The sequence below is a fragment of the Dreissena polymorpha genome, chromosome 5 (genome assembly GCF_020536995.1).
Source record: "Dreissena polymorpha isolate Duluth1 chromosome 5, UMN_Dpol_1.0, whole genome shotgun sequence".
In the NCBI taxonomy this organism is placed as follows: domain Eukaryota; kingdom Metazoa; phylum Mollusca; class Bivalvia; order Myida; family Dreissenidae; genus Dreissena; species Dreissena polymorpha.
This window is the reverse complement of record NC_068359.1, coordinates 105049165-105068346: the sequence shown is the minus strand read 5'-3', so window position 1 is coordinate 105068346 and position 19182 is coordinate 105049165. Positions and strand designations below refer to the sequence as shown.

At 35.7% G+C, this 19182-nt stretch overlaps 2 protein-coding genes and 1 long non-coding RNA gene across 5 annotated transcripts in view; 1 reads left to right on the top strand and 2 right to left on the bottom strand.

Annotated features, from left to right (window-relative positions):
- Window positions 1–3159, bottom strand: part of LOC127882073 (thymidine kinase 2, mitochondrial-like) — a 66665-nt gene extending 63506 nt beyond the window's left edge. For both annotated transcript variants that reach the window (XM_052430498.1, XM_052430499.1), the window contains exon 1: window positions 2996–3159. In XM_052430498.1, the coding sequence (XP_052286458.1) occupies window positions 2996–3023 (28 nt within the window). In that variant the 5' untranslated portion in view covers window positions 3024–3159. The remainder of the gene's footprint in view (window positions 1–2995) is intronic.
- A 3803-nt stretch (window positions 3160–6962) lies between these two features.
- Window positions 6963–19182, top strand: part of LOC127832217 (dol-P-Man:Man(5)GlcNAc(2)-PP-Dol alpha-1,3-mannosyltransferase-like) — a 50582-nt gene continuing 38362 nt past the window's right edge. For both annotated transcript variants that reach the window (XM_052357528.1, XM_052357529.1), the window contains exon 1: window positions 6963–7150. In XM_052357528.1, coding sequence (XP_052213488.1) covers window positions 6982–7150 — 169 coding nt within the window. In that variant the 5' untranslated portion in view covers window positions 6963–6981. The remainder of the gene's footprint in view (window positions 7151–19182) is intronic.
- Window positions 9376–11380, bottom strand: LOC127832222 (uncharacterized). The gene is made up of 2 exons (XR_008026746.1): window positions 11147–11380; window positions 9376–10727 (listed from the first exon to the last, which is right to left on the bottom strand). It is a non-coding gene; the product is annotated as an uncharacterized LOC127832222 (long non-coding RNA).

The following is a 19182-nucleotide window of genomic DNA, read 5'->3' as shown; positions in this document are numbered from 1 at the left end:
ATTTATCTTCTGACCAGACTGAATGATGCGCAGGTTGAGTGGGCTATATATATGATAGGCGCATATAGCATAAGACCTATTTTTGCATGATGTGGGTCTTTAACAATCTCATTGCAAACAGTAAATGGCACATTTTAGCACAATGCTTTTCGATACAAAATAGCAAATATAGTAAATTGGCAAATAAGGATAGTTCTCAAGTGAACGCCACCCTAATTTGTCTAGCATGTATGTGACACTGTTGTGATATGAGTAATCATTTGTAACCCATCGAGCGGCCCTGCGTTGGACCATCTCGATCTTGTTTATGTTGTGTTGTGTGTGTGGGCTCCACACTGAGCTACTATACTCAAATTGTGGGCGGACCAGGGTTTTGAAGGCAAATTCTCTAATGCGTGGGTGTTTTATGGGAATGTTGCGTTTTGATGAAGTTAAGTTTTTGACTGGCTGTTGCAGTAACCTGGTTTATGTGTTTATTCCAGCTGAGGTCAGATGTGATGCTAACACCCAAGTATTTAGCATCACTAACTGTTTCAAGGGTATGACCGTGGAGTGTGTAAGTGGATTTGTAGTGACGTTTTGACCTGGTGATGTTCATAACCGTACACTTGGGAGGATTACATTCCATATCCCAAGAGTGTTCCCATTTTTGTAGCCGATCTAGATCTTCTTGCAGGGTATTTTGTTCAGTGGGATTGTTGACCGTGATGTAGACAGCAGTGTCATCAGCAAATAACCGGACCTGTGACACTATGTTTTCTGGCAGATCGTTTATGTAGAGCAAGAAGAGGAGAGGGCCGAGAACAGAGCCCTGGGGGACACCTGATGTGACTGGAACCTCGTCTGAATTGTCACCATTTACCAAGACAGACTGAAGTCGACCTATTAGGAAAGATTCGACCCATTGTAATGTGCTATCTTGGATGCCGTGTTGGTGCAGTTTGTAGAGTAACTTCATGTGATTGACCTTGTCAAACGCTTTCGAGAAATCCAGGAGTATTAGATCTGTTTGTTGACCATGAATAAGGTTCCTGGATAAGTCCTCTACAAGTCCTATGAGCTGTGTCTCGCATGACAGTTTTGACCTAAAGCCATGCTGGAGATGGAAGAGAATGTTGTTGACCTGGAAGTGTTTGGTGCTGTTTGAGGCGACGATATGTTCCATGACTTTGCAAAGAACACATGTCAGTGAAATCGGCCTATAGTAAGCGGGGTTACTTTTGTCGCCTTTTTTGAAAAGGGGGGTGACGTTCGCCTTGATCCAGTCGGAGGGGACAGTGCCTGTGTCTAGAGATTTTTGAAAGATTCTGGTAACCAAGGGGGCAATTTGTACGCTTAGATTTTTTAGGACAATAGGCTTGATATTGTCAGGGCCGCAAGCTTTGCCAGTCTGCAAGTTGGACAGAAGCTTTTGGACACCACTTACACTTATGGAGATTTCAGGCATTTTGGGGTATTTTGTCTTAGGGGTGTTGCTAAACAGGGTTTGGGCTTTCATTAAACAGAGTTGACCTAATTTTAGAGGATTCATTGGTGTGAAGACGGACTGAAATTGGTGATTGAGGAAGTTTGCTTGACCCTTGCTATCAGTGATGAGATTATCATTTTCCAGTAGAGGAGCGATAGCTTGGGTATCCTGTTTAGCATTTTTGATTGTGGAGAAGAGCTTCTTACGGGAGAAATTTTGACCTATATGGGGGGTGTCTGGATCACCGTACTGCGCTTCGAGTACGTATTCAAGGTAACTGTTGTGGGCCTGATTTATTTTATTTTTAACCTGATTTCTGAGTTTTCTTTACTGTTGTTTGACCTTGGGACTGCCAGTTTTCTGTTTAACGTACAATTTGTTTCTTTTTCTTATTTGTCTTAGGATACTTTGGGTGATCCAGGGAAGAGAGGGTTTTGATCCTAACCTCTTTGAGGGAATAAAGATGTTTGATCCCTTTCGGAGAAGGTCCTTGAATTCAGTCCATAGCTCTTCGATGGACTTAGATTGGTAATTTGTGAACATGGTAGGGGACCTAAAAACAATGTATTGTTGAAAGTTGACCCAATTGGCTTTACGGAATAGGTGTACAGTGCGGGGCTTTTGTCGATTTAGTCGGGGTTTGATATCGGAAGTGATTTGAACAATGTCGTGATCAGAGATACCGGCTACTAACTTTACATTTTTAATGAAGGAGGGGTTTGACGTAAAGAACAGATCTAAAGTGTTTGTTAACCTTGTTGGGAAACTGACCATTTGTTGGAGAGAGAAGTCATTTATAAGTGATAGGAAGTCATCGTAGAGTTTTGGAAGGGAGCAGCCATCTTTAGCTGAGGGAATACCTTGGCTGATCTTAAATTTAAAAGCAAAACTGTGTTTATCAATAGTCAATTATGTGAACTCTACCTCTGAAGATTTTCAGATTTATTGACAGAGTACAGAGTACAGACCCTGAAATTCTGCAAGATGGATTTTAATGTGAAATTGTAACTGGGCCACAATTTTTGACTATGTGTTGTTTGAACATGCAGAGAGTAGTCTGGAATTCCTTACAATGAACAGTGCTACATCCATTACCCTGGTCTGACACAGACAAAGTGATGTAGCCAAAGTTCAGGAGATTACTCTCGAACCATCCTATGAAGTATTCAAATGTATTCATTAGTGTCTGCTGGCGTTATGTAAAGGTCATTTAAGATGAAAGGCCGAGCAAAAAAAGCTACGCCAGAAAACCGCATAAGTGTTCTTTAAGTCGATGGTAGAGATTGGTTGACATCGGGCAACAAGTAATGCATCAACAACAAAGAACGGGTCAACCGGTCTGTCTTTATGGCTACCTAATTCGTGAGTAAAAAGTATTGCTCGCAGCTTTTGTTTCATCAATTATCTATAATTATATATTTTGTATTTGTATAAATGTAAGGCGTTAAAAATCAGACGTTTTGTACATGGAATTTCCATCATGAAATTACATTTCATGGGCATTGGAGATAAAAGATATAATCTCACCTAGCGATAGTCCCTTAACACTCAGCATAATTGTCTGATATAGGTTTTTTATATTTTAATATGATTAATGAAATATATTCAGACTATTGTTGAAGTCTATTCAGACGTTGTATTGCCCGCGTTCGGATATAGTATAAAACGCGGCCATTAGCCCAGACCTGATACAGTCGATTGGTGTATAACGGATAGCTTAGGACTTCGAGTCTCATTTCAACGTAAACACCATGCATTCAGTAATTAAACCATTAAACCTAGATAGACACATGTCTTTCCTATTAAAACATGCCAGCGGTTTTAAATTTCCGAAAAAATATTATTTGTTTACAGCTCGATTTTCATGGTACACTGATTCAGCCATTACCGGATCGCTTAGGTCTTTATCAGATTACATGTGTATCGTGTTATTTCTTGAAATTTTACACAGCATCTATAAAAACTCATTAAAATATATGTACATTTCCAGAAAGGAAATTCATTTCTGCGATTAATAAGACCAAGTTCATGGAAATCGCTGCACAATTGATCAAGTAATGGCTGTTCATAGCAATGCACCATATATTCGGGTTATTTTGAGTTGCATCTATATATAGATTTGATAGTGAAAAATATGTTTTCAGATAAATCGATTTTTCGTTATAATTAGATTTTTTTCATTAAAATGATGTTTTTACTTATTAATATCATAGCAACACGCTAGCCACATGTGTATTGGACAACTTCAATTGAGTTTATATTTATTTTGAGACAATCCCCACATTCCTGAATTCATATGGGTCACCACTCTCCACATGTCCGTTATTCACTAAATCCCGAGTTGCAGCTTTCATGCTTATTTTATATGGTACGCATCAATTTGCTTTCTGAGCATTCATTGTAAAGGACACATAATACTAAAATATTACATCAATGGACATTATGTTTACCAAACAAACTCCGCAAAATGCAAGAAACCATTCGTCTGCACTTTTCCTGTCGTCACAAAAACGGTGCGTTCATAACGTGACCTTGTTTTGCTTTCGAAAAAAGAAACAGTTGTAAACATTGACACACGTCAACAAAAACATGAATCGACTTAACAATGATAGGCTTTTTGTATTCAATTCATAGAAAACTATAAATCTTAACATAAATAAAAGTATTTTACAAAAAACGTTTAACCTATCCGTCACTCACTAAAATCCGCTATACACCAATCAACTGTAGAAGAGTTGATTTCCACACCGCGCCAAAGACTTTGACAGGTTCCGGGCATCAGGACGCACAGCTACAAGAAGGACCATGCTTCAATATATATATTTTAAAAAAGATGGCAAATTAAGACGGCTTGCATTTAAGGCGACATAATTTTCTGCTTGTGTGTATTTCAAAGTGTATGAGATAAGGGCAGGTATAAAACCCGGAAATCTTTTAGGTAAAACCCGGAAAAGGTAAAAATGGTTATAAATGCATTATTATTCGTCCGATATTAAATACATTGGTATCGTTGTAAAGAAGAACCTCCAAAGTTGCTAACAATTTAAAAATATTTTATGGCAGGGTCAGAGTCAACTTGTAAATCGCGGTCAAAGTCGGCCTATTTTAACGTTTTTTTTTTACACACACAATTAAATGCCTGAAAACCCGGAAAAGGTAAAGGTTATAAAAACATTATTATTAATTCGATATTAATTATAATGGTACCTTTGTGATGTAAAAATATTGTTTGCCGGTATCCGATTCTGGCTTTGAATCGGGGCCAAAGTTGACCGATCGATGCCGTTTTTTTTGTACACAAAACAATGTCTTGAGTAAAACCCGGAAAAGATAAAAGAGGTTCTAAAAGCAACATTTTTCGAACTGATCATACATTTATTGGTACCGTTGTAATGATATTCTTCCACCGTTTCTAAATATGTAAAAATATATTGTGACAATTGCATAAAATTACTGCTCATTGCGACCGAAGTTGGTGTATATTTGTATCTTCTTTATAATGACAAGCTGTGTTTTAAGTAAAACCCGGATATGAAAAAAATGTCTGTAAAAGCATTAGTATTCATTCGTTGTAAAGAGGATACTCTACGGTTTCTTAACTATGTAAGAATATCACATTTCCACTTTTATAAGCGTCTACAGTTGACACAAAAATTTATGATTTCAAATGCCTATCTAAATATGTTTTCCGTAAAGTACGGAACATATAAAAGTGATCATAAAAGCTATATTATTCTTTCCATATTATTTATAATGGTATCCTAGTAGAGAGGCCCTCTATGGTTTGTAATGCATGTAACAATAATGTTGTACAATATCAATTTAGCACTCTTGTTAGCGTCCAAAGTTGTTATAAGTTCTATGATTTCTAATGCCTAATTATTTTTTTGCGTAAAATTCGGAAAAGATAAAAGTGACACACGTCAACAAAAACGTTGCAAAAGCAATATTTTTTCTTCCGACTTGAATTAAAATGATATCGTTGTAAAGGAAATTTTGTGACGTTCCTAAAATATGCAAAAGTTTTTTTCAATATCAGATGTGCGCAGTACGTTGGTATAATTTGTTTGAGCTCCCTACCTACCAAATTATGACATTTTCTGTTTCAAAGTTACTGTTTTAAAGCGTAAAATAATTGTTTGTTTCCGGTAACCCGACCGTACGTTTTTTTTTCTTGCCGACCCTAAAATTTAGTTTAGAGTATTTAAAGTCGATTTCCGTGCAACATCCAAACGCTGGATGTTCGCGTGGATAACATGTCATAGAACTGTCAATTTTCAGCAATAATACAGTCGAATAACAGAGGTCAGTTAAAATACTGACCAATTGCCTGGGTTAGATAGATATTTAGCAAATGCGCGTACTTGCGCTTGTTACTAACATAAGCAGTTTAATCAGTGGTAATGGATAGGGGGAAGAGTGGGGGAAGAAACAGGTTAATTACCTATCTTAAATTTAGATTTTTATGTGTTCAAGCTCTCTTCCAGCAGAGCTAGCCGGCCCATAATACAATTTAAGTTTATAAGACAAGCATTGATGTATTCATCTACTGTATGTTATATTTAATACCGCGTATTGGGTTAAACAAATCCACCATGTGTAACTTTTCTATATTAGTTATAAATGAAACAATGTCATATTACATGAAAACATATTGTTTGACGCAAGTCTTTCGTTTGACAGATCTTAGAAACTTGTTTTCGTGTGGTTTGGGGGTGGGTGGGGGCATTGAATAAGAAGAATTACTAAGCGGATATTGCTTCCATGAACATGGCATTACAAATGTAGTGAATGGCTAGTGAAAAGTATTAAAAGTGAAACGATTGCGATAAATCACACACAAAATGTATAACAAATACTGACAAATTATATAAAACATGACATGTATCAAAACGACAAGGATGTCCCCAATTTCCACCTAATTTTCAAAAACCACTAAAAGGGGCCTTTTCACAGATGTAAGCAGATATTGAAGTTAAGCATAAAATGCTTTATATTGATAAATCTAAACATTGTATCTAAAAAGAAACAATAATAAAATTAAAGAAACATAAAAAAGTAACCCTTAAGTGGGCTCGAACCATTGACCCCTGGGGTAAGAACACAATATAAACAATACATATATTCGTTACTCATACATTCTGGAAAAAAATTATTATATCTGAATCCCCAACTGAATGGTTATGTCACTACTTCACTTAATTTGCGATTGTCTTGATTTTAGAATAATAATGTTGGTTATACCACACAAGCTTTGTTATTCAGTATTCAGTATTTAATACCCATTTATTGGAAAAACGTTGTTTGACTTGTAAATAGACTTACTTTTTGTCAAATTGCATTTCTTTGAAGAGGTTATAACATATGACGTTGTTTTGGTTTGAACCAGGCACCGTTCTTAGTACGAACCGGGAACCACGCAGTATTCCAGTAGGTCTTAAATCCAATGTCGAAACGACCTGTGTGCGAACATAATTTTACCCTACCATTTAATTAGCCACGTGACATTCAAAATGTCAGCCGCCATAAGGAAAACAATGTCTACTAACAATTTTAAAAGCCGTCTGCGTCCACAAAAACTTTTAAAGTATTTTTTTGACCCAAACTATGTAACTGTTATCATGGTATTACTGCTATTTGCAGAAATTGTAGTCTGTTTTGGCGTTATTAACAACATAAAATGTGAGTATCATTATTCTCGTCAGCCTTCAATACTGAACAGCTGACACTACAGTCTACTGTCGATTGGTGTATAGCGGATTTTAGTGAGTAACGGATAGGTTAAACGTTGTTTGCAAAATAATTTATTTATGTTAAGATTAATAGTTTTCTATGAATTGAATACAAAAAGCCTAATATGATTATAGGTGGTACAGAATTAACGGGCAAAAGCTTTTTTAAGTTTTTTTGATAACCATGTATTTTTAATAAATATACGGACATGATTGTGTTCAAAATATGAAGCTGTGCTTTTTGTATAGTAACCCCTTGTACTGTTTTCATACTCTTAAACATGTATTTCATTTTTTGTTTCCATTTTTCAAAACAATGTTGGAATTTATTTTTTTTAATCTCGCGAAACTGTGTTTTATTGATGTTTTCCATATGCAGGGATGCCATTTATGTTTTAGGGCGAGATTATTACTAAAACGATTTTATTTAACTTAAGCATAAAAAAGAAAGGTGCCATACTTCATTATTTTGGTCCCATGTCTAAATCATCGACATCGTAAATGTATCCCCTGCATATGTAAATGAAAAACTTTTTGTACTTAATTAATGTTAAGAAACATATAAATGCAACAATGCTTGCGGGAGTGTTTGCGTCTATCCAGAAAGAAGTGCATAGACCTCATTCACTGCGCAAAATTACACAGACCAGAAATATCACCTTTGGCTTTGGACACAATACTCTTTGCATATCTTCCCCACTGTTAGAGCTTAGAGCTTTTTCTGAATCCTCAGGAATTAACAGTTGGTAAAAACTATCGCTTATGGCAAACACAGAACATTACTAGGTTGGTGCTAAGGAGAAAATACTAGTAGCAAAAATTTAGGTTTATGATGAAGACCCACATCATAAGCTTAAGGCTAAATATATGAGTGTACCTGTCACTTTATGTGTGAGACAAAAAATAAACAACAACATACTTAGGCCAAAAAGAAAAATAGTTGTGTTTCCGGTTACCCAACCGACCCTATCTTTTTGGGGCCGACCCAAAAACTTATTATCCAATATTTGCCTTTTTTGTTAATTTTTCCCCGTCGAGTTCCGAGTTCGGCGATTTTTTTCCATCTCTGTCCGGTCGAATTCGGCGATTACCAGAATTATTGTATTGTGACCTGCAAAATAACATCCCGTCGCCGTGAACGCTTTAAATTATACACATTGTGCAATCGGGTACCAGCCTGTTTTTCCCGGAAAATCGATATCCGGCGTTCCGTTTGATTGTAAACATTGCGTCGTCCATTTTGTCCGTCAATTTGAACAAATGTTTTCATCATGCCGGAACAAAGTCTTTGAATTCTTATTCAAACTCCATGACTTTGAAGAATGTATGGCACAGATACCACCCAGCACAGTCGAAGCGATCGAAACTGGAAGTTCGTGGGTTTGCTGCTGAAGAAAAGGTGAGTTTTTTTTGTCTGTTGGACAGTCGAGCTTACAATGAGCCTTCCTTCGGGATTGGCCTGCTCCTGTCAACTAATTTGTAGCAACACGTAATTTAGAGATAAACAAAAACAATCATTTTATTTCTGACGAACAGCGAGGATCAATTTAAATGTAGTCAATGACCTTTATAGTATTTTCAAGTGTAAATCGGCGACAGTCGTCTTTCGTGTCATTAGTTTTCGCGAGAGGTTTTAAAACTTGAGACTGAACAATGGATCCCTAAATGTATAGCACAATGAACGATGTATCTCTCTCTCGTGCACAATTTTGCCAATTGACCATAATTCATTCTGTTTTCCTTTGCAAACAGGACTTCCGGATCTTAAAATGTAGCTTGCCGTGGGTCAAAATCAACTGAATAACCATCACAATTTTAAAGAACTAAAAGTAGTCTGCAGCAAAATGAAAATGTTCACCTTCAGATGGTAAAGAATTAACATTGTGTGAAATATCTAACAACAAATATTTGATATAACTGATCCAAACTGCTATATTTAGATATTAGAACAGTGTTCAACACTTTACAATGATTTATAGAAAACATGAAAAATAAAAAGAATTTTAAATAATAATAAGTTTTTTCTACCTACCGACCCTACTTTTTTTCAGGAGGTGACCTGAAACACAACTATTTTTCTTTTTGGCCTTATTATCACGAATTTACTGTTATCAACAAGAATTGTTATACCAGTAAATAATTTACCAAACCATATTTAAATAAAATATAATCAAATATTTTTCACCTGAATTTAATTACATTATTTCGTTTATTTTCATTTCATTTAATTCATTTTCATGTTTTGAAAGTAAAGATATTCAGTCATTATGGAATGTGGCATTAAACATATAGACAGCAGCTGCGTATTGCATGTGAATGAGGCAGTTTCCACATGAATATGATTATAAAATAACAACCCGATTATTAAACTGCATGTACATCCCAATTGATTAAAGTGAAGTTTTTGTATTTTCAAGCTCATAAACAAAATAACACATTCAGTATGTTCATTTATACCCTTATCTTCTCGCCCTTGTTTCTGTGCACTCAACACATGTAGTATTAGACACACTGTTATGAGTTTGCATATATTCGGTAAGTTCCTACCACGCGTTTGTTAGTTAAAAAACACGCTCAGTCATGGCACTGAGTTGACTTCATCAAAGATGTAGAACCAAAAAAAAATACTCCACTCATCCAGTAGGCCTTCTATGAAGAAATAATAACAAGCAGTCATCAAATAAAATGAATACCGTATCCTACACTTTCGCTTCTTATATGGTCTTCAAAAAATTAATCAGAGACAGTTGACAAGACTAAACTTCTGCTTTTCGCTTATTTGCAATTTTTTCAAAGTGTCAGCATAATGTGCAAAATAATAATGGTAATACACAATATGGTCTCAGGTGTGTCAAATGAATTTTTAGGCAAGGATTATTAATTATAGGTATAAGTTCAAGTGTACAACACACTCTTTTGTAATAAAAATATTGCAAAGTGTGCTACTGGCACTGCATTATGCACATTTATATTTAAGCAAAAATTAACATTCATTTATATAATAAACAAGAAATCTGATACTTAAAAACAACTTAGTAGATATTGTTTAATGTACAATGTATTACTCAAAGTCATCATCACACAATGAGACAACACAATGGTCTCTAAACAGAGTGTGCTTTTTAATTGTGGCATACATTTTATGAATTAATACTAGTAATAGAAATACAGAAAAAAACGTCAAGAGCTGCTTGGGAACTATCATTTTTAATATCAACAATTCATTTGACATGCCTGATTGCAAATTGTTAATTTCACTATTCTTTCATATTGTTTTCACACCTGATATTTGTTATGCTGTATATTCTTTTTGCTTACAGACATACAGAGTCTCTTCACAATAATTGCAGTTTCTTTACAGTCCACTAACGTTGAACATTACAGAGTCACAATTGCTAATGTTTCAGTCCCGGTAAAGCTTTATAGGTCCAGTATTGCTTCGTTGTTGAGTACAAAGCACGCAGTCAGTTTTGCTCAGCAGAATGCTGCATGGAATGTGTGAAGTCCAGCATTTGACAGAGCAGCTTCTAAAAGAAAATCAAAAAGAATCCATAAAATGTACATATGAATTAGTCTATTTGCAATGTGTATGTAAGCACAGTTTGATTTTTTACAGTTTGAAACAGTTTGGTACGAAATTGATCGAGTATGAGTCGGAGATGCAATATTGTTTACAATCACAATGTAACTTAATACATTACAAAAGAAAGGGTCTTTAGAATAATCACGTAGAATATACTCAAGAAATAACTCCAAAACTTAATAAAATGATAACTTTTATGTTCCATTAGTTTGACTGAATAAAAATGACCTTAAATTTAAAATCGGCGAAATTTTGTATGTGCCGAAAACAGTTCCCATGTTATCAAAGGTAATCTTTAGCAATATTATATAGATTAATGTTTTATGTAACCAAACGCAATATTTTAATTGAATAATGACTTACCAATCGAGTGCATTCCATAAATTTATTAAATTCCAACAATGTAAACATCCACCAGAGTATGTCCGTTTCATTTTTTACTTCTTAATGACGTATTGACGAAAGCAATGACGTCACACAGACATGTATAGTTGTCGACGAAAGAAACGCGGCCGTTCATGTTGTGAACAAATTAAACTTTTAAACAATTGTTTATTTATGTAAAGGGATAATATTAACTATAGATTATTGGGTTCATTGAAGAAGTTGATTCGAAACTAATCTTATTCGGTATTGTAAACCGGAAGTACGCAAATAATTTAGACGGGTTATCTTTTTTAAGATTTTGTTAACAACATCTAGAGCAATTTTCAATTTGCAATGCATTATGGGAAACAGGAAGTGTCACACAGAGAGGCAAACAGACGTATTTTGATCGTAGAAAATCATAATACAATAACATAGAGTACGATTCGCTACTTAATAATTACTGCCATGCCGTATTATTTCATGAGGAATGCATCTACGTGTCATATAGCTATTGTAAAAATACGGAGCTTCAATGGGGGATCGAACCCACGACCTCCAGAGTGGTAGTCAGACACTCTAACCGCCTCGCTGAAAAGCTAGCTAAACAGCAAGGCTGTTGGAAGTGACCTTAAATCACTACATTCCTCCCCCTCTTAATGTTACAAAGCCAGACATGCCCGCTACAGCATGTCATATGACACTTTTTGCTTTATTATAGTGTTGACCGCTTCACAAGCGGCACCTTGAAGCCATTAGAAATGTTTCAAGGCCAGACATGCCTGCTACAGCATGTCATATGACACTTTTTGCTATATTATAGTGTCGACCACTTCACAAGCGGCTCCTTGAAGCCATTAGAAAGCTCACACCCATGTTCTGAATCACAGTTCGTGTTTGCCTCGTTGCCATAATTGTAAAAATACGGAGCTTCAATGGGGGATCGAACCCACGACCTCCAGAGTGGTAGTCAGACACTCTAACCGCGTCGCTGAAAAGCTAGCTCAACAGCAAGGCTGTTGGAAGTGACCTTAAATCACTACATAGCGTTTGTCGAAGTGTCTATGTGCTCCAGCGCTCTATGATTTTCCATCGCGAAAAAAGGTGACGGCAGAAATTATTTGACTTGTATCCCTATAAGGTAATGTCTCTTTGTATTTCAGAAAAGTGATACAAATAAACGGTCAACGCCCGCTTCGCGGGCTTTTGCCCGTATCATTGTTAATTGTTAAGTCGATTCATGTTTTTGTTGATGTGTGTCAATGTTTACAACTGTTCCTTTTTTCGAAAGCAAAACAAGGTCACGTTATGTAAGCACCGTTTTTGTGACGAAAGGAAAAGTGCAGACGAATGGTTTCTTGAATTTTGCATATTTTGTTTGGTAAACATAATCAGGGATTTCAATAGACGCAGAATCCTGCGTTTTGACGCGAGCAAATTAAAAATGACTCATTTTTGACGCAACCCTTTTTTCTGCTGTGCGTCATTTTGACGCGTCGAAAATTTGACCCGTGCATCAGTCAGTTAACATCTCGAGTTCCATGGTAATAAATTCCGCTGTGCTCCTAATTGAAATTAATGTTTCAGTATTTGAAACTCGGTCTATAATCGATGGAATACCTCGGGCGTTGTTTATCTTATCTCATCTCTTCCAATACACATGTCACCATCTAAATAGTGCGTGCCCACTAACTGGGTAATTAGCAGCAGTGATTACGTGATAATTGATTGACCATCCGATAATTGCATGTTTTTTGCAGACTTTTAAGACGGCACGGTTAAAGAAAGTCGGCAAAATTAATTAAAGTAAAAACCATATTGATCAAAGGTCTATTAATTACGTAGATCCAATAGTACATGTAGATCTAAGTCCAGCGAGTTTTGTCAGTTGTTAATCCACCGATAATTACGAGTAACACCCATCTTATATAAACTGGAATCACAGTTCATTTTGTATACTAACAAGTAATAATACTACACATAAACATTGAGAAAACACATTTTCTCGATAAGATATAAATTATCCGAGTAGAATTAAATTGCTGCGTCATGACCTTCGACATTGTAAATGGCGGACTTAACATTCAACCCGCGTTCAATTCAAAGCTGGCGATTCAAATGCAAGTAATGGCGATTCAATAATGGAGAAAGCATTAACTGGATTTAACAAACATTTGATAGGGTTTGTTAAACCCGATAACAACAAGAAAAATTTTGGAGTATTAAAGTAAAACTAGTACAGGTAAGGCATTCCAAAGTGTACATATTTCGGGCATGTATAGTATTCGGATAAACAGTAATAGATATACTAGATGTTCCATGCATTTAGATTGTGTTTTGTCAGAAAAGCTATCATAGGGATGATGATAATATAATGACGATAAATATGTGATGAAAAGGTGCTACCGGTACATATCTTAAATTATTTAAATGTGTTAAAAGACTTAAATGTAAACTAAAGTATAAGGAAGTATATTTAATGTACCAATTCATTAAAATATGATGTGTTATGTATCATGGTATTGTTATTTAATAAAGCAGTATAACTTTTTAAGATATTGTGTTACTCTTGGAGCATATTTTTATCTAAAAAATTGAATAATACAGACAAAAACACAATTAACGCGCTTCTGACCCCACCATTTTTCAATTTGACTCCTCAAAATTTCAGTCCAGGGGTCATTGACTCCTGGTTTTTAAAATCTATTGAAATCCCTGATAATGTTCATTGATGTAATATTTTAGTATTATGTGTCCTTTACAAAAGTAATAATGCTCAGAAACCAAATTGATGCGTACCATATAAAATAAGCATAAAAGCTGCAACTCGGGATTTAGTGAGTAACGGACATGTGGTGACCCATATTCAGGAATGTGGGGATTTTCTCAAAATAAATATAAACTCAATTAAGTTGTCCAATACACATGTGGTTAGCGTGTGGCTATGATATTAATTAGTGAAAACATCATTCTTAATGATAAATTAATCAAATTATAACGAAAAAATCGATATCTCTGAAAACATATTTTTAACTATCAAATCTATGTATATATAACAAGGTATTCAACTCAAAATGACACGAATATAGGGTGCATCGCTTTGAACAGCCATTACTTCATCAATTGTGCAGCGATTTCCATGAACTTGGTCTTATTAAACGCAGAAATGTACATATATTGCAATTATTTTTTACAAATGCTGTGTCAAATTTCAAGAAATAACCCGATACACATGTAATCCGATAAAGACCTAAGCGATCCGGTAATGACTGAATCAGTGTGCCATGAAATTCGCGGTGTAAACAAATAATATTTTTTCGGAAATTTAAAACCGCTGGCATGTTTCAATAGGAAAGACATGTGTCTATCTAGGTTTAATGGTTTAATTACTGAATGCATGGTGTTTACGTTGAAATGAGACTCGAAGTCCTTAGCTATCCGTTATACACCAATCGACTGTATATAATATATAGAGTGTTTGTACATTCAAATTACATTAATCATTGTATTATTTTCATTGAGATCTTTTCAATGGTGTAAGATGACTGTATATTTGCTCGGAAACATAATTTGATATGTATGTGCCATAATCTGGCAGACAAAATCAATTTACACACATTTTCAAAGGACCATAACTCCCTTTAAATTTGAAACCAATGGTACCATTGTGTTTGTCTCAATTACATCTTTCCAATTATGAATAACACTTTTATATGGTCGCGTTGATGCTGATTCAAGACCATTTTCAACAATGTTACATGGAAGAAGAAAAAAAGTTGTACAATATGGCAAAAATTGGAAAACAAAATGGATTTGAGTACACAAAGAAATCTGTGCAATATGTGGAGAGAGATTTTGCAGAGAATTTGGGAAAAGCAAGTACAGTAGAATTGCAATAACTCGAGCTGGCGATTTCTCGAGCATGAACAGAAGTCCCTTACATTTTCCTTTAATTTCCATATAAAATTACCCGCAGTAACTTGCGATTTTCGATAACTCAAGGATGTGTGCTGGTCCCTGAAAGGCATTTCACACCTAATTAACTGGCATTTATTCGAGGACACTTTCTCGTGTGGTCGGTGCTTAAAATATTCGAGTTGTGAAAACAGGGTAATCAAGCAGACAAAAACGCTTGATTAAGTGTCAAATTAGTCGCAGTTTGAGAAACACAGTAAAGTGCCATCCTTTGAGACGCAAATAAAAGTTACACTGTTTTAATAATAATTAAATGATTACCAACGAACACTAATTATGATAAAATGTATGGTATAAAAAAGAATGAACGATCATTCTTATTGTTTAGTTTAGTATACTGTAACCTTAAGCGTTTTTTTTTTACAAATCCTTTTCTTTTCTTTTTCTTACATGTAAATAAAGCGTTTGCGGTCAGAAGTTAAGCTTCACCAACCAAAACAGTGAAAACAAATGATACCATGGATAACTCGAAACTTGCGATTACTCGAGCATTGAGGTCAGTCCCGTGCGTCCTCGAGTTATTGCAGTTTTACTGTAAATCTGACCAAAAAAGCAATACATTTTGTAGTGATAACTGGTTTTATGGGCAAAAACTAAAAAAAAATTGCTTGAAAGTCTGTCGAAGATTTATTCGGGTTGACAAACGGACTTGAAATATTGCTTGGTTATCGACCGACTGTGAGTTAACAGCTGGATAGATTATTTTGAAGTTAACTTTTTATGAAAGGTTGTCCAATTGCCCATAGGAGGATCAAGGGATGCTCTGGCTTATGACCTTGTTATGATTCCAATATCAGAAGGTGGGGAATTTTTTGTCATGGCTCTTTGTCAATTTTTTTCTCATTAAACATGATTTTATATATTTATTTGAATATACAACACATGTATTTTTCTCCTAAAAAAGTACTATCCACGGTACATTACTTCCACCTGTGAATCAGCAGGGAAGATGTCATAGTCTGGATGGTCAAATGCGTACATCAGTGTTCCTGAATTATCTGATGGAACATTTCATTTCTTATGTTCCAACAGACAGTGCTGGGCTTTTTTTCCTTCTAAGAGAATAGCCGTGAACGGCCATTTCACAATTTTGAAACGAACATTTTACACAGCTAGTAAGGCCACTTTACTTCACAAACACGGCCATTTTCAAGTTTGACTTTTTGGGCTTAAATCTATCAAAAATGGTCATTTCACAATTCATAATTAAAATTAAATTTAATATTTTACATAAGCAAGACAAGATATTGACAGTACTAAGGCTTTTTTATGGTTTTAGATAGAGTTAATCACTAATCAGTAAGAATATTGTTGTAAATGGTTATTTTTTTAAGGAAAGTTTCAAGACAACGAAAAAAACACTTTTTAATGCATTATTTAAAGACATTTTAATATGATGCACATATTAAACATGTTTTTACTATACTTATTCTTAACAAACTGAATTTCACAAGTTTTACAAGTTTTCGACTCTTTTTTTCCACAACTTTCAGAATTGTGCGACTCATTTTTAGCTCACCTGATTGCTCAGGTGAGCTTTTGTGACTGGTCTTTGTCCGTCGTATGTCCGTCCGACCGTCCGTCCGTTAACATTTGCTCGTAAACACTCTAGAGGCCACATTTCTTGTCCCATCTTCATTAAACTTGGGCAGTAGCTTTGTCCCAATGAAATCTCGTCCGAGTTAGAAACTGGGTTTGCCGGGTCAAAAACTAGGTCACTAGGTAAAAAAGAAAGAAAAACCTTGTAAACACTGTAGAAGTCACATTTCATGCCCAATCTTCATGTAACTTTGTCAAAATGTTTGTCTTAATGATATCTTGGTTGAGTTCAAAAATGGTTCCGATCCGTTAAAAAACATGGTCACCAGTGGGTGGGGCAGTTTTCCTTATTTGGCTATAGAGAAACCTTATAAACACTCTAGAAGTCACAATTTTGGCCCAATATCATGAAAGTTGGTCAAAACATTGGTTCAATTGATGTCTCGGACGTGATTGAAAATGGTCGAGATCGGTTAAAAAACATGACCGCCAGTGGGCGGGGCATTTTTCTCTATATGTATATAGTGGCAATTTTTCCCTATTTGGCTATAGAGAAACCTTGTAAACACTCTAAAAGGCACAATTTTAGCCCAATCATCATGAAAGTTGTACAAAACATTGGTTTTATTGATACGAGAGTTGAGTTCAAAAATGGTTCCGGTCAGTTGAACAACATGGCTGCTGGGAGGGGGGCAGTTTTCTCATTATGCCCCCCCCCCCCCCCCCCCATTTGAAGAAGAGGGGTATATTGTTTTGCTCATGTCAGTCGGTCCGTCCACCAGATGGTTTCCGGATGATAACTTAAGAGCGCTTATGCCAAGGATCATGAAACTTCATAGGTACATTGATCATGACTCGCAGATGACTCCTATTGATTTTCATGTCACTAGGTCAAAGGTCAAGGTCACGATGACCCGAAATAGTAAAATGGTTTCCCATTGATAACTCAAGAACACTTATGCCTAGGATCATGAAACTCCATAGATACATTGAGCGTGACTTGCAGATGACCCCTATTGATTTTCAGGTCACTAGGTCAAAGGTCAAGGTCACGGTGACCCAAAGCAGTAAAATGGTTTCCGGATGATAACTCAAGAACGCTTATGCCTAGGATCATGAAACTTCATAGATACATTGATCATGACTTGTAGATGACCCCTATTGATTTTCAGGTCACTAGGTCAAAGGTCAAGGTCACGATGACCCGAAATAGTAAAATGGTTTCAGGAAGATAACTCAAGACACTTAGGCCTAGGATCATGAAACTTCATAGGTACATTGATCATGACTCATAGATGACCCCTATTGATTTTCAGGTCACTAGGTCAAAGGTCATGGTCACGATGACCCGTAATAGTCAAATGGTTTCAGGATGATAACTCAAGAACGCTTAGGCCTAGGATCATGAAACGTCATAGGTACATTGATCATGGCTCGCAGATGACCCCTATTGATTTTCAGGTCACTAGGTCGAAGGTCACGGTGACCTGAAATAGTAAAATGGTTTCTGGATGATAACTCAAGAACGCTTATGCCAAGGTTTATGAAACTTCATAGGTATATTGATCATGACTCGCAGATGACCCCTATTGATTATCAGGTCATTGGGTCAAAGGTCAAGTTCACAGTGCCAAAAAACATATTCACACAATGGCTGTCAAGGTCACAGTGACTCAACTTAGAAAAATGGTTTCTGGATCAGGGTTTTCCCCAGGCCATTTAAGATTGAAATTGTTCCGATCAGTGTATTTTTTAGTAAAAGAAAGTGGAGATTGTCCAAAAAAATCAAGGTTTCTCTATCAGTGTATCAATATTCCCTGTTTTAAAAGAGCACTCGGTACCTACTTTCACAAGTAATCGCCATAAACACCAAAAAGCGCGCATCGATTATTCTAGTCACATTACACAGTGATTTAAATGCTGACAAGGATGTATCTGGTAACTTTCCAGTCATCAAACTGTGAATTTCATCATCCAATCGGTTACGCGAATGCTTATAAGGGCGGGGTTAACTATCGACCATTATTTTTGATTGACGTCGGGCATGAAGTAAGAGTTTATCGCATCTTGAGTAGCAAGAAGTTGTACCATTTATGTAATATAAAACTGGTTTTTAGTACAGTACAGTACATTAAAGACGGTTTCGGGCATCATCATCACATCTTTTTACTGTAAACAAGTGTTACCTATGACTCATAATTAATACGAGAAATTACTTGCAAGTGGTAAACAATTACTTATTATAGCGAGTAAGTTGTGCAAATGACTCCCAGTTACAATTATGTGATAACAATTTAATTCCAGTACATGTATATTTCATCATGTCCATTTATAAAACTGATTCACCTCGTTTTTCTGACATTTATTCAACACATAATGCGCTTTAACAAATTTTCGTTGAATTAATTACGCACACTTGTAAATGTTTCGTCCGATAATCGATAGTAAGAAGACTGATCATGGCAACCAGCCGTGATCCTCGTGGACAACGTGAATTTCATGCATATTCCGCAAAACAT